Raw genomic sequence first — 14,580 nt, forward strand, 5'->3', positions numbered from 1 at the left:
GAGAACAATAGTCCTGCGATAAAAATGTTGAGGGAGTCTTGGGGTAGAGCGGGCTTGTTATTTACTTACATAGTTGTATGGGTCAGGAAGGCCCTGACTGAAAAACCAGCAACTAAACACGATGATGGTGCATAAATGTTGCTGGATTAGCCGCCTGGAGCAAGGCACAACTAAACGGGCAAGGCGTTTCCATGGCTGGGTGGTTGACAGCTGCCCTGCAGCAGCACACCGCCTTGCTCATGTTGCTTCGGGCTCTGATGAAGTGCCACTTTGTCAGTCGTAGAGGGGTGATGGCGATGCCTCCAAAGAGAGCTGCGGAGGCGTGTGAAGTGACACCCTTGTCACTCTCTTATTCCTTGTGCCTCTGTTTGTTCCGCAGATCACCCCGGCTTCCACTATAGCCCTGAGGGAGAAATGAAATCACCGTACCAGCCTAAAGAAGGCAGTGCTCCTAACAGAGTGAGACGGAAATCAGGTGAATAAACTCCTTTACCACCAAGATGACAAGAGGGAAAACAGACAGGGTTGCTTAGGGTTGGGGGAGGCTAGGCACTTGGAATTGGTCTTTAGCCTGTTCTCCACGCAGATTTAATGCAGCACGGTAACTGTCAGATACAGGTGGAGTATCTTATTAACCATTTGTTGTTTGTGTGATTTTTTTTTTTTTTATTCACTGCTTGCATTTCATTTCATGGATATACATTCCTAATGATGTATGCATAAAGAACAGTTGGTACTTTCTAATAGATAAAAGAATGCATATGCAGGAAAGCCAGTCACATTATTTAAATCTGACATTTCTCCTCCCCCATCGCCCCCAAGTAACTTCTGTCTCACAAGTGGTTTCATCCTGATTGTGACAGGCTTGTTATTTCAAAACATGATTACTGTCTTTACTTGCTGTAATGTCTGCCTTATGGACATAGTGACATGTCTGCCTTATCTCAATAGAGATTTGAGAGGTGGTTATGCTGACTTTTGGGGTTTTGTTTTCCTCCTAGCTCAAACATCCATCCAAAATTACTGTTAGTTTCCTCTTGAAGCCGCTACAAATGTCTGTGTATTTGGGTGACTTCATATTGGACTCACTGTGTTCCCCTCTCCAGCTATTTAAAGATCTTTCCAACTTGGAGTGTGTAATGTTGTTAGGAATGACTTAAACAAGGTTCATGAGAGTATTGATGTAGTGATTTATTATACAACAGCAGCATTTGTGTCTGAAAAACAAGCAAATTTTAATTACTTTTCAGGCATCTTCCTTTGTTTCTGAGGTGAAAGATTGTGATTTTGTTGCTTTGCTTGTAAAAGGAGTAATACAAAATACTGATCAAATGGCCTCCTATGTAACATTCAGCTACTTAGACTTTTAAAGCCTTGCTAAGCTGTTGGTACCTCATACATATTTCTCATAGGAAAACTCCAGCAACTTAGAGCGATAGCAGAGATGACGAAGTCTTTTGAAAGCGGAAATCTTAACATGGGATGAAAATTTACGTGCGGCTTGTTGTATGGAGGGCAGCTGCATTAAGAAACATACATTTTTTTTTTTTTGGCAACAGCTGTAGGTTTGACACTTAAAACAAATACTTTTTTGTGATGAAACTGGGCGATTAAGAAATGAAAATGTGGAGCCCTTCTGAGCCCTGGATGGGCTCAGAAGCTTAAACTTTGGTATCCATGTTATAGAAAGTTGGCCAAGACGTCCATAACTTTCTCTGGGCCCCTGGAGTGCTTAAACATGTTGTTGTCTTTTTCAGAACCCTCATCTAGAGTCCATAAAGTTTTGAAGTCAAATGGTGAGCTACTTCCTCTACTGTTTATTGACCCAATGCTTCTGTACCTTCTAGAACAAGTAAAGATGGATCCTTTTCTCCCATAACTTTCCCTAAACACGTTGCAGGGTGGGGGGAAGCATGCAAAGAAAACAAAATGTTAGTGTTTAACACCCCTTTTTTCCACATTTTGGTTCTGGTCCTGTAAACATTCTAGGAAGTGGCAGCTGAACACACAGAGTCTTGGCCATTGTGAGTAGCTGCCCGTATCATATCAGTGTTGCAAAATCATTACCTTGAGTGCAGCTCATCCTGTCTCTGTTATATCAGGGTCCCTATAGGCTGTTTGCTCAATTGCTGCTGCATTTGATTCCCTTTTGGGAATTCATAATTGGGATATTAATGTAGCAGTGAAATGGATATAGACTGACACCAGTTTGATTATTCATTAATGATGAAGTGTATATTTCTGTTTTCAGATATAAGTCCAGATATGCAGAAGGTAAGCCATTTCTTATATTTCTTAGTTTAGCACATTCAGATGACTCAGAGCACAGTATTTACTGTAGAATCTGCATCATCTTGGTTGTGTTGATTTTAAGAACAGAAACAAAACCATAAACGTTGTTTAGCATCTCCAGTAAGATTATTGGAATGAAAGCAATAGAAGTACAGCTGACTATTTCAGGAATATCTAATAAAGAAAAAAAAAGACTGATCCTTATATTGGTTGACCTTTATAATACTATAGGGTACGTAAAAATACCACTATAATCATGGAAGTTCTGTGTATAAAGATAGTGTTTATTCTTTGAAGCATGTCTTTGCATTCATTAGATACAACTGGAAAGTTTTAGCTTATTCTGATACATATCATATGTTTGAATCATGATATATGACCAAACAGAGCTGATACAGCTTAAGAAGATGGAAACAAGCATTTCTAATTTTTACATCTTCAGTAAGAACTTGTAATGACGTTCCCAGCGCAGCTTGAAAGTTCTCATGTTGAATTTCAGATCTTAGGCTTTTATTTGGGATGGAATTTAAAGTGGGGATGTGCGGAAGATTTACGAACATGACTTCGCTGGGATGCCGTAACACCGAAGCCCATGATTGGGGTGGGGGGTTTTGCATATATTTTTTTCGGTTCTAAATATTCTATGGAAAAAATACTGATTGTTTTACTTATTTCTTTATAAATGTCATTTCAGTGCAGCGAACTGAACATAGCTTAAACATTGCCTGTAAGACTGATGTAAAACAGTGTCATACTAAAATATCTCTATAAACTTCTAAGCAAAGCTTTGTGGTGGTGTTTTGTTTTTTGTTTTTGTTTTGTTTTTTAAAGCGGATCAGTATTGAAGGAGCCCTGCTATCTCAAGCCACCAAACTAGGGTCAAATGAAGCCCTGCTGAATTCTAGGAAAAAGGCTTCCTTGGAACCCAGTGGGCTGGAGAGCCAATTTCAAGAGTCCATTGAGCCAGCCTACAGCAGCGATCAGGATGAAAATCTCCAGACTTCTGCTACGGAACAGATTGATGCTGATGACGAAGAAGAGTCTGAACAGGTAGGAAGAAGAGGGCGTGGAAAAATGAAATTCTTTTTTCCTGGGGAGGATGGAAGAGGGATTAAAATTATCTGTAAAATTAGCCCCTATACAGAAGATTAAATCCCCACTGCTTGAAAGAGATTTTACTTAGCCCTTTAAAGTCCTCAAGCCTAGTTTTGACAGAAAGCTATTGTTTTTACCTGTTGCACACAACTCACCTTTCCTTGATTCTCCATCTGACGCCATGACAGAAACCTTTTTAGGCCGCATGCAGAGACAGGACCTTCAGGTGTCCGATGCAGGGACTTGAATATTAAGTTAAGGTTCAGGCACTGCTACATGTGATGTGGCGTTTCTTGAACTGCGAACCGCTGGCAGTAGATAGGAATTTGTGAACTTTAGTGTGAGGTGTTGTGAGTAGGATTTCTGAAGGTGAGAACCTTTATCTCTTACTATTGCACAGTCATTTGACAGGTGGTAGTTTTTCCTGCTGTGTGACATTTCCACATACGTGTAGTACTGCTAAAAGACTAAAACCCTAGTTTTCAAATGTGACTGTATTAAAGAATGTAGATTTTCAGTTTGTTTAGTTTAGTTGATGGTGAAGTCATATCCTTGTGTGGTCCATTTATTTTGTGATTTATCCAAAACCTATTATTGGAATGCTTTTTGAAGCTTACTGTGCATTTCCTCTTTGAAATTACAGTATTTGCTTTGTAAATCTTTGATAAAATAGTATCTCATATCAGTGTAGTGCAGTGTCTTGTAATTCTCCCTCTTCCTGACGTGAGTAAGTACAAAAGAATGAGTAAGTGCAGAAGAATACCGCTATAAAAATGTATAATAGTAGCTTACTGTTTAATCCTAGGTGTGGCAACAATACCTTCTCAGATTCTCCCTGTTCCCACCGTGCATGACATTCACTCTGAGTTAATTTAGACGCTGCTCAACATATAACATTCTGGCCTTCTGTGGTCGTGTGGGTTTTTTTGTTTGTGTTTTTTTGGGTTTTTTTCTGGGAAGTTGGATAACAGCAACTTTTTTAGTTTAGACCTCTTTCTGCTTTTCAAGACTACAAGTGATAGCAAGACTATCCCTTCCCAATTTCAAAACCAAAAAAAACTTTGAAAATTGAATTTTTGTGTGACCACCTTCTTCTGTTATAACTTCGGCTACAAGATTAAAGCCTTTCCCTCACCCTATTTCTATGTATTCTTTTATGTCTATATTTTTATACACAGATTCTGCTTTCAGCCCCTTTTGACAATCTGTATGGATTGATTTCACTTAACTGGTTCTTGTAAAGAAAGTTTCCTAGGCTCTGAATCATGCTTGTGGCAGTGCTCTCACTACTCAAGAGCATTTTGTCCTCCTGGTGTGGATACCTGTCCTGTTCCAACTGCTAGTAATTCATCTGAACAAGGCTGTACAAAGAACTGTAGATTTTATTACCCCTCCCGTGCTTTTTTTGTTTAAATTACAGGGAGTGCAGCAAAACTCACTGCAGAAATCAAAAGGGGGAAGAAAAAGACTTAATAGTCAAGCTGCTGAAAATGTCGAAAAACGGAGGAGTGTTAATCTCAACAAGTGTGAAACGCAGGTATATATTTTTTTTACTTCTGTTCTGCTATGCATCATAGGTATGTCAAAGAAATCTGTGTTTTTCCTAGGTAGACAGAGAAGTCATCTTCTGTTTATGTCATGTATTAATATTCATATCATTGAAACATTCATCTGTATGATGGAAAAATATTCTTTTGGGGGCCAGGGAAAAAAAAAAAAAAACAACAACCAAACCAATCAGCATTAACTTAAGCCAAAAGGAATTATCTTTCCCTCTCTTTCCCAACCACTGTCGAGGAACATTTGCAGTGTTCCTTACGTTAGCATTAGCAGGAGTGTGGCCTTGCTGTAAATTATATCTGCCAGCTGAGCTGGATGAAAACTTACTCCAAAAAGACAATGAAATTTTCAGTGGCATGTGCTAGAAAGCATAACATACCTTTCTGCTAGGGTTATAGGCAAGGGGAAAGGGAGGAGAACAAAATTTTTGGCACAAGCCCAGAGTTGGATTAGCTTAATCCAATTGTGAAACTGCAGAGTTAGCATAAAAGGTTTAATCTAACCCCTGCCAAACAAATTTGCCTTTAATTACTCAGGTGTTAGCATGAGGCAGTGTCTTGTATTTGAAGTAGCATGTTATTAAATGCCAAGAGTAAACTCTCAGCCACGGTAAGGATTAGGAGGCAAAGTAGTCTGGCATTGACACCTTGGCTCCCTGGCTGTGTAGCCAGGAGCCGGCAGACGCTGCCCATCTCCACCCAAGTCCGTGCTGCGGGACACCCTGGTGCTACGGCAGTTCTGTGAACGGAGGGAATCGCTGTATCATTGCAGGGCATAGGCTAACGTTACTTGCGTATTTCAAATCTCCACAGAGCTCCAAGGACCCCTCAGATGAAGAGTCAACCCAGCTGAATACCGATCTTCCATTTTCTTGCGCAGCCAGACAGGCGCAGTTGCCTAGACAATTCAGCACGCCCCAGAGCAACTCACTAATCATGAATATCCTGGGGGGAAGCACCTCTGTCAGAAACATCTGGACTGACCATCAGATCAGGCAGGCATTGTTTCCCAGCCGGCGTCCACCTTATGAGAATGAAGATGATGAAGACGATTACCAGATGTTTGTACCATCGATGTCTACATCCAGTGCTAGCTCAGCTGTCAGTGGAGAAAGGAGGGGTTCTTCTGGGCGTCCATGCAGCTGGCACTTGGGGGTAGTGCATCAAAACGAGACTTCCAGCCCCACTCGTCACAAAATTGTTAGGCGGGCTAGTAGTGCTGGTGAAAGTAACACGTGTCCAGCCAGCGCAAGGTATAAAATTGGGGAGCGCAGTTCTCGAAGGGAAGCGAAGAGAGCAGAGGTGAGCAGCATGAATGCGTATCCCGAATCTTCAGAGGAGCTGACTATTGATGACATTGAACACGTTTATGATAATATAAGCTACGAAGACTTAAAGCTGATGGGTCTGACAAGGAGGGAGGAGACAGACCGTGGCCCCCAGAGGTCTGCTAGAGACTCTCTCTACGAGGCTGAAAACAAAAGCAGCTTAGATTCGCCCTCCAAAAAGAGGACAGCAAATCAAAACAGGGCCTCCATTCGTGCAAGTAGGGATGAGATCCTACTCAGTAGAGAAGCACCTACTTCAAGTTTGGATGAGCTCAGGATTGTTGAAGACAACATCTATGACACCATAGTGCTTCCAGAAACACCACTATTGAATTTTAAATGTGACTCCTTAAAATGCTCTAAAAGGCGGAGTTTTCTGGGCTTGGAAAAAGACTTTGCATGCTGTGACAATCTACGGCAGTTTGTTTCTGAAGAGAGTCTCCAGTTCAGTGAAGATGAAAGTCCTTACCATCGTGTTCCTGTCGACAATGACTATTTGAGCTTAGTAGATAGCTCCTCCAACTCAGATTCACTCTCCCATAAGTCTGCAGCAGATAAACTCTCAGAGGAAGTAGATGAGATTTGGAATGACCTGGAGAACTATATCAAGAAGAATGAAGAAAAGACAAGAGACCGTCTCCTTGCAGCCTTTCCTGTTTGTAAAGATGATATGCAGGAAAGGTTGCATGCTGGTAGTACACCTGAACTGAGTAAAGATGTAGAGTACTCACTATCTACTCTCTCTCTGCCAGAAACTCCTATTTTCCCTAAAACTGTGAAGCCCAGGGCTGCTACCTTAGGCGAGGCTAATCTCAGGCTTGAAGACACTACACCGTGCAAGGAGAACTCTTTTATGAGTCTGAACAGATCTTCCTTCTCCAGCGAGATGCCTTTTGTAGATAGCCCTTATGAATCTGCCAATAGTGTTCTGTCCAATGCGCATGCAGATGGCATGGAAAATGACTTGGCTGTTGTGGATAAAACGAAGAACAGAGTTTTTATGATGGCCAGGCAGTACAGTCAAAAAATTAAGAAGGCTAACCAGCTTTTGAAAGTTAAAAGCCCAGAGCAGGAACAGCCAGCTAGCAGACAACAAAAACTGAAACACAAAGATCTTGCTGCCATTCTGGAGGAGAAGAAACAAGGCGGTCCTGCTATTGGTATGTCAAAAATATTTCTATACAAATACGTTTCTTTAATAACTTTCAGTGAAGTTTGTGTACTGAATTGGAAGATTATGAATTTTCCCCACCTTACTAGTTGAGTATCAGTATTGCTTTTTCTGCGTTACCACTGAAATGAGGTTTCTGTGTCTGCTTCTAACATGAATAGTCCTTTATATCGCAATAAATTCTTGTTGTTACTTGATAAAATTGGGAATAAATAGTGGGATAGTGTCAAGAAAGATCGGTTCAGCTTAGGCTGGAAATAGAACTTACGCCTGAAGCACTACTGGCCTCTACAGAAAAGCAGTTATTTCCTTTAATAGTTTGATCTTCAGAGTTTGACTCAAAAGGTGTATCTTCAGGTATGTTCACCTTCTAACAAGTCATGTAGGTTTGTTCAGGTACTACCCACATCACACTTAAAAGGAATGGGATCAGATAAGAAAGAGCTGGTCTTCATGCTCTTTCTAATGAACGTGCAAATTTGTGGATATGCAACAGTTTTGGAACTATTTTTGTCTGCAGTCAGTTGAAACAAATTGGAGACGTGGAGCCAGTGGACTCCATGCAGTAGAGTGTTGTTCTTCCCTTTTTGTGTTATTTATAAATAAGTCTCTAAATATCTTATTTACCAGGCCATTTTCAGAATGTTCTTTTCCATTTGAACATGAAACAAGCAGTGTATTATTTGAACCGTGTGCTACATCGTGTCCTGCATGACTGTTCACTGTTGCAGGACATTTTATGCTGCTTTTTTTCAATGCAGTGTACTGAAATGCAGTGTGATGCACGGCTCTTCCAGCCTCCATTGTTTCATGTTACTTTGTTGAGGCTGAAGGTATAGACACAGCTGCAAACTTTTCTCTTGACCGATACAAAGCTTTTTGGGATTTTTAAATCTTCACGTGACTCGTTTGAATGGATAGCTTACCTCTGCTAAGTTAATTCTCTCTCCTTTCTAGGTGCCAGAATAGCTGAATATTCCCAGCTTTATGATCAAATCGTCTTTAGAGAAAGTTCACCCAAGATCCAAAAGGAAGCCTGGGCCACCCCTCAGGAGCCATCAGCCGGGAGATTTTCCACACCCATGGCTGTGTCTCCTCCCCGTTCCCAGGCTGCCAGTGAATGCTCGAGAGCAGAGGACTGGCTTTTGCATTCTACCTACAGCAATGGCGAGCTGGCTGACTTCTCTCCATGGCCTGAGTCCCAATACCCAAAGTCCAAGAGCTCGTATACAGAAGCTGGTACAAAAAGCAATTCGAGGCAGTTGCCATCAGCTGGCTCGGTGCCTTCCCTTCAGATTTCTAACCGTTTGCATGTCCCGGCACAGAGGTGGAGTGCCATTATAAGCCAACCGAACAAAGAAAATTTACATCAAGATCACATCTATAACTCCCTTGGAAGAAGAGTAAGCAACGTAAAACCCCAGGCGTACAGCAGGTCACAGTCATCTTCCTCAATTGTGGTCAACAGGTCTGGAGAAGCAATTGTGTATCCCAATGAAACGGACAAGAAAAAGCTCCATTCGAATAGGAACTTCCGATTCAACAGCCATCAGATGCCAGGTATTGCTTCGGGATGTACAGGGCCTGATACGAGAAAGCAGATCCCTGAAAACTGTTCAGATATGATTCTGCAGGATTCTCAAAAGGTCCTGAGAGTGAACAGGGCCTCCCCTCTGACGGCACAGATGGCCACTCAGAACTATTTTTCTAATTTCAAAGATACTGAGGAAGGAGAGGGGGATGATGATGACGACTATGTTGAAATAAAGTCTGAAGATGAGGGATCTGACTTGGAGACCTCTCAGAACCAAACAAGGAAATTGGATCCTAAGCTGCGTAACGCAGACGCTGCTCCTTCTGAAACACTCTGCGGCAAAACTGTCTCTTGTACTCCTGCAAAGCCCGCCAGCAGCAAACACGCGCTTACCCCGTATCTGACTGCATATAGTGATTCGGATAAACTGAACGACTACCTGTGGAGAGTGCCGTCTCCTAATCAGCAGAATATTGTCCAGTCTTTAAGGGAAAAGTTTCAGTGTCTCAGTTCAAGTAGCTTTGCTTGATGCTTTCAGTAATTTCTAGCTGTACTGCCTTACCGTGACAGAGTATATACTAGGACAATCAGTACTGGCATCATGTATTTCTGTAATATTACACAATCAGGCATTGTATCACAGTAATATTGTAAACAGATGTGAAATGTATCTTCTTTTTTTTTTTTAATGGTTTAGAATCCTGGAAGTGAAGAAGGCCGCGTGTGCACTGTGTCTGGGGTCTCACTCCACAGTGCAGGTGGACTTCTCACCTCCCCTTTAACCTTTGCATCTCTTCCCCAGTTAGGCGTGATACCCTTTGATTCTTACCATCAAACCAGGTGCAATGCCATTTGATTCTTAAGCCATTTTATCATGTGGAAACCTTACTATTTGGACTTTTGAGTTGGTGACCGGTGTTCTGCATCCAAAACCCACAAGATTACTCTGGTTACCTATGGGAGCATTTAGCTGAGCAGCCACTCCTGTGACTGCGCAGATTTCTGAGCAGGGTTCTGGTAATTACACCAACATGCTGTGTGTGCAATTGCACATACTTTTTTGCACGTTACTTTTTGGCAGACAGATTCCAAGTGCGTGGGACCAATGCATACGCTACATTACTTTAGAACAGGCTTCTTCAGTTTTAGACAAAATCTAGTGCTTGTGAGGGATGCCAGACCGATGCTCTGTCTCTGAAGCCTCTTCTACTTTCTGTAACTGCATCACAGGCAGAGGATGGGCAGCGGCAGCTTTTCATGTGGATCTGTGGATGTGACACAGTCCTTGCCTGGAGGAAGTTTTGGGCAATAGCAGGGGAGCTCCGCTGCTTGTGAAGATGGCTAGAGTGAGTTTGGTACCTCCGGTGATGGTGGTGTTTGTGAAAAGCAGGCAAAATTTGGGCATCTTGTAACTTCAGAGCCCAGCAGTGGAAAGCCACTGGGTGTGAATTTGTCAAGTAGCTGTGTGTTACACGCAGTGGCCTGCAATGTGTTCATTCAAGTCCCAAAGTCAGTAACCCCAAGAGAGAATGGGGCTTGGCTTGAAATACCGATCATGTGGCATGTTTGGCCCATAAGGTGCTTCAGCAATACTGCTGGTTGTGTGACAAGCTGCCTTCCCCAGCGAGTGTATCTCCTGTAGTAGGAAATGATCTTTCCTGGCACAGAGAGGTAAAATACGTATTTTCTAAACCAGCCAGGGCTGAGTTGAATCCAATATGTACAATGAAAGTAGCTTAAAAATGAGAAGACATTCCGTTCTTTTGCAAATAATGTTTAGAATAAATGCTGACATGTACAACAAGAACAGGCTTTCCAATATGCTGCACATTTACTCCCCTTTGTCATCTTCGTTGCACGGCTTTGGATTCTGTTACTTGAAAACATCATTGTACCTAGAGGAAAGCCTAAATATGTCTACACTGCTCATCCTGTGTGACTGTTGTTCTTTTTTGGTGCTTATATTCTTCGGATTTCGTGGATAAAGCCAGTACGGAGTTAAAAATATCACTAATTAAGGGAGTTTAATTGAAATACTATTTTTACTCATCACATATCACTCCCCTCAGTTACAGAGCACTGTACTTCCAGCACAGCCGACTATTTACTACATTGGTTACCATGAAGAAAACCTGACGTTATCAGTGTACAGCTAATTACTTGTAGACTAAGAGTTAAGGACTTGAATTTGTTAGAATGGATTAAATTATTTACCGCACGTATCTTACATTGGCTAGCAATTGTTATTTTGGGGGGCTGGTTGGTCATGGTACTTACTAGCTCGTACCACAGGGATACTTGTTACAGTCCACTGTGATAGGACCCGCATCTATCTAGTAAAACCCGACTGAGAAATAATGTTGTACATATTTAAGATGCTGTAGCGGAGCCCGTATTTATTTAATATAGCTTGTAAAGTATTGTAAATATTGAATAGAAGGTAAATCTGTGCTTTTACCCCCGCGCACGTCTAGATTTGTTTAAACGGCTAGGGGAAAGTTGTTTAACTCGTATCTCATGCAACCAGTGGAGTTGGGGGGGCGGGGGGGGGGGCGGGTACGCAAACCCAAACAAACAGAAAAAGGGACTTCTGCTAGCGTGTAACTTCTCCCAGGGACCATTTCATACTATTTTTAATAAACGTTGAGTATGCAAAACCTTCCCGTTCCGTTCATTGGTGGTGTGTGCGGGGGTGGGGTGGGGGGGAGGTGATGTTTTGGGGTGATTTGGGTGCTTTTGTTTTTTTTTTTTTTTTTTCCTTGCGGGCAAGCGGATGCGGGAGGGGCGGGGAGGGGGCGGGGCCATGAGAGGGGCGGGGCTCCGTGAGCCTGTCCCCGCCCCCGGCGCTGCCAGGGCCTGGGCTCCCGCCGGCGGCATGAGGACGGTGGTGCTGCGCCGCTGCCTGGGCCTGGCCCCGGCGCCGGTGCGAGTCGCGCTGCCGCCGAGCCGCGGGTTCTGCGGGCGGCAGGCGGGGGGCGGCGCGGCGGCGGCGGCAGCGCGGTAAGAGGCGCACGTTGAGGGGCGGCACCGGCTGATGCAATCCGGGGGGAAGGGGATTTTGGCGGGATGTTTCCTCGGTGGGCGCGTTGGGTTGGGGTTTTTTGGGGGGGTGCGATGCCCGAGTGGGCAGGAGAGGCGACTTCGTGCTAAAATGTCCCCCCCTCATGTCACACACCCCCCCCCCCCCCTCCCCGCATGGCGTGGCTGTGGTGTCACGGCGTTTCGGGGGGGAGGCTGAGGTGAGGCTGCGCACGGACGTGCGTGCACGGACAACGTGTCGTCTGTGTCCTCTCTCCTCGCCTTCCACCCGCCCCCCCCTCCGTTCAACCTCAGCGGTGGCAGTTCGCCTGCCACGGCGACGACCTGACTTGGTCGTTGGCTTCTGAGAGGGGAGGGTACGAGGTGCCAAAAAAAACCGCAAAACGGCCGTAGGCTGCGTTCGCCTCCCTTAGTCTGGGCTTCTGGTGGGGGACAGGCAGAGGGGCATCTTTCAGGGGAGCTCCTCCTCCTCCTCCCTTTGCTGGGTGAGTATCAGCTGTACGTGCAGAAGGTAACGGGAGAGCCGGCAGCCAGAAAATTTTTCCAGTGGCTGGCTGCCGCCCGTTTTTCCAGGAAGCGGCGCGGCAGACGGCTGCTCTGTCTCCCTGCTGCCCGCCGTTTTAAATAGCATCCATGAGAAGCGGCGGGATTGCTGCTGCTAGGGCTGGTGATGCCTGTGTTAAGCTGTAGCGGCCCCAGGTGTAAATGCCTCTGCTTCTGTCACCGCATGGTATGGACACGAAGGACCCCCCCCGAGGGCTCGGGCTCGGGGTGGTGGGTCCCTGCTGCGCTTCCCGTGGTGGGGCTGGACAAACCACCTCGTGAAATGGCATAGGCTAGCTCTAAAGTTTTGGGCATGTCGGAGCGATGACGCACGTAGCTGTAAAACAGATCTTTTGGTCTGTGAAGGTTTTCTGCACTGGCCTGCTGGATGCCAGCCTTCACGGTTTGCATCCAGAAGTAATTTTGGTGATTAAAAGCCTGTGCTCCTGAGCTTTTATTCTGTATTGCTGACTAGCGTAGTTTTCTGCTGACTGATGTTAGAAAGGTTTGTTTTGCTAAAGACTTTCCTGTTATTATTGTGTTGCAGCAAAATCACCGAGAACGCAAAGAAATCCTTGGCCTCTCTTAAGAGAGAAAACCCTCGGCTTGAGCCAACGCTTGCCATTATTCAGGTAAAGCGTGTCTGTATGCTTGCTGCCTGCGAGAGATCCCTGTCAGTACCGTTGCTTGTCTGAAACCTCAGAAGAATAGGATGCAGAAAGTAACTTTTATTCAAGCAAAGTGATAGAGGAGGTGATCCCACCAGACTGTAGGTTGGGGGAGGAAGCTCAGTCTCATAAGCCCTTCTCCAGGCCTGAAACAGCCACAGCAAACTTCAGGCTGTGGGAAAGGTTTGCAAAGGAAGGGAACGATTTTATCCCTTCCTCCCTTTGCTAACACACTCTTCCCTGTCGTAAGTATAGATTGCCTTGTCTGAGTCGATTGATGTGCTTAAGTTAAAGTCAAAGCAATTGTTCTAAACCTTATTGGGCTTGAAGCTTTTGTTGCAGTCCTGAAAAAAGTGTTTACGTGCCTGAAAATGTGGGCCTCTCTTCACTTCCCACCCCTGAAATAACATTGCCAGGGTTAAGGAAAAACCCTGCTGCTTCCTGCCAGCCTTGTTGCTTTTGGGCAGCTGGAGCTTATGATTGCATTGCTGCTGTCCTAAGGAGAGGACAACCACACAAAAAACTCCCAGTCAGCTCACAAGGGCCTGTATGGAATAAATGCCCCGTGTAAAATGTCGGTATCCTTTAGAAATAGCAGCACTTTCTACAGTAAAGCAATCTCACAGTAATTGAGAGCTGTTGTATTACTAACACCGTGAAGAGCCTTCCTTCCCATCCTGCTGGCGCTGCCATCTTTGAGAATAGGCAATCAAACACATGGATGAGGATTCCTTTCCCTGCAAAGCTGAGAGATATTACTCTTTGTATTTCTTAAGGTTTTAAGGCCAAGAAACTAGGGATCTTTGTCATTCAGAGTGGGACCCAGAGCCGTGCAGGCAAAAATGTTTTTGTCCTGTTTCCTAGGACAGTGGTGTTGATTTTGTGTGGTATTGATTTTGAGTAGGTGCACACTGAATCTCTGACCCAGTAGGTTTTAATTTTAAAACCTAACTATAAATTATTTTTAAGTAGTAATATTGAATCTAAGAAATGCAGCACCAACTTTATTTTGGTAGGTCGTCTAGCGAGGCTGACTGAACAAGCTCCCCCATCTCTTACATCCCCCACAAGTAACTCCAGTTAATGTTTTCAAATAGCCATGTAAGGCTGTATGTAAGTTTAAGGAATGCTAGAAAAACAGTGACCCGTCTTCTCGGTGACCTGTTGTTTCTCACTCCTGTATTGTCTCCATCCAGTTGCACCCTGAGCTGAACTGGGGCAGTGATCCAATCCACCATGGGCTGGAGGGGTCTGGGGAGGCTTCCTTTCAGCCACATGAGTCCCCGAGTCTGGTTTTCTGCAGGGCCACATGAGCGTGTTATGCTGGTGCGAGGGAAGGGACGTTGTTAGG

At 44.3% G+C, this 14,580-nt stretch overlaps 2 protein-coding genes across 9 annotated transcripts in view; both read left to right on the forward strand.

Moving 5' to 3' along the window:
* The window catches only part of PLEKHG1 (pleckstrin homology and RhoGEF domain containing G1), a 180,663-nt gene extending 169,153 nt beyond the window's left edge, over positions 1 to 11,510 (forward strand). For all 7 annotated transcript variants that reach the window (XM_054194412.1, XM_054194411.1, XM_054194413.1 and 4 more), the window contains 7 exons: positions 380 to 475; positions 1,758 to 1,796; positions 2,252 to 2,274; positions 3,124 to 3,342; positions 4,808 to 4,924; positions 5,760 to 7,434; positions 8,403 to 11,510. In XM_054194412.1, the coding sequence (XP_054050387.1) occupies positions 380 to 475; positions 1,758 to 1,796; positions 2,252 to 2,274; positions 3,124 to 3,342; positions 4,808 to 4,924; positions 5,760 to 7,434; positions 8,403 to 9,508 (3,275 nt within the window). In that variant the 3' untranslated portion in view covers positions 9,509 to 11,510. The remainder of the gene's footprint in view (positions 1 to 379; positions 476 to 1,757; positions 1,797 to 2,251; positions 2,275 to 3,123; positions 3,343 to 4,807; positions 4,925 to 5,759; positions 7,435 to 8,402) is intronic.
* A 313-nt stretch (positions 11,511 to 11,823) lies between these two features.
* Positions 11,824 to 14,580, forward strand: part of MTHFD1L (methylenetetrahydrofolate dehydrogenase (NADP+ dependent) 1 like) — a 161,758-nt gene continuing 159,001 nt past the window's right edge. Inside the window, exons 1-2 of one of the 2 annotated variants that reach the window (XM_054194419.1) lie at positions 11,824 to 11,979; positions 13,109 to 13,193. In XM_054194419.1, the coding sequence (XP_054050394.1) occupies positions 11,855 to 11,979; positions 13,109 to 13,193 (210 nt within the window). In that variant the 5' untranslated portion in view covers positions 11,824 to 11,854. The remainder of the gene's footprint in view (positions 11,980 to 13,108; positions 13,194 to 14,580) is intronic. The other variant, XM_054194418.1, reaches the window with a different exon arrangement.

Source organism: Rissa tridactyla, chromosome 3 (assembly GCF_028500815.1).
Source record: "Rissa tridactyla isolate bRisTri1 chromosome 3, bRisTri1.patW.cur.20221130, whole genome shotgun sequence".
In the NCBI taxonomy this organism is placed as follows: Eukaryota; Metazoa; Chordata; class Aves; order Charadriiformes; family Laridae; genus Rissa; species Rissa tridactyla.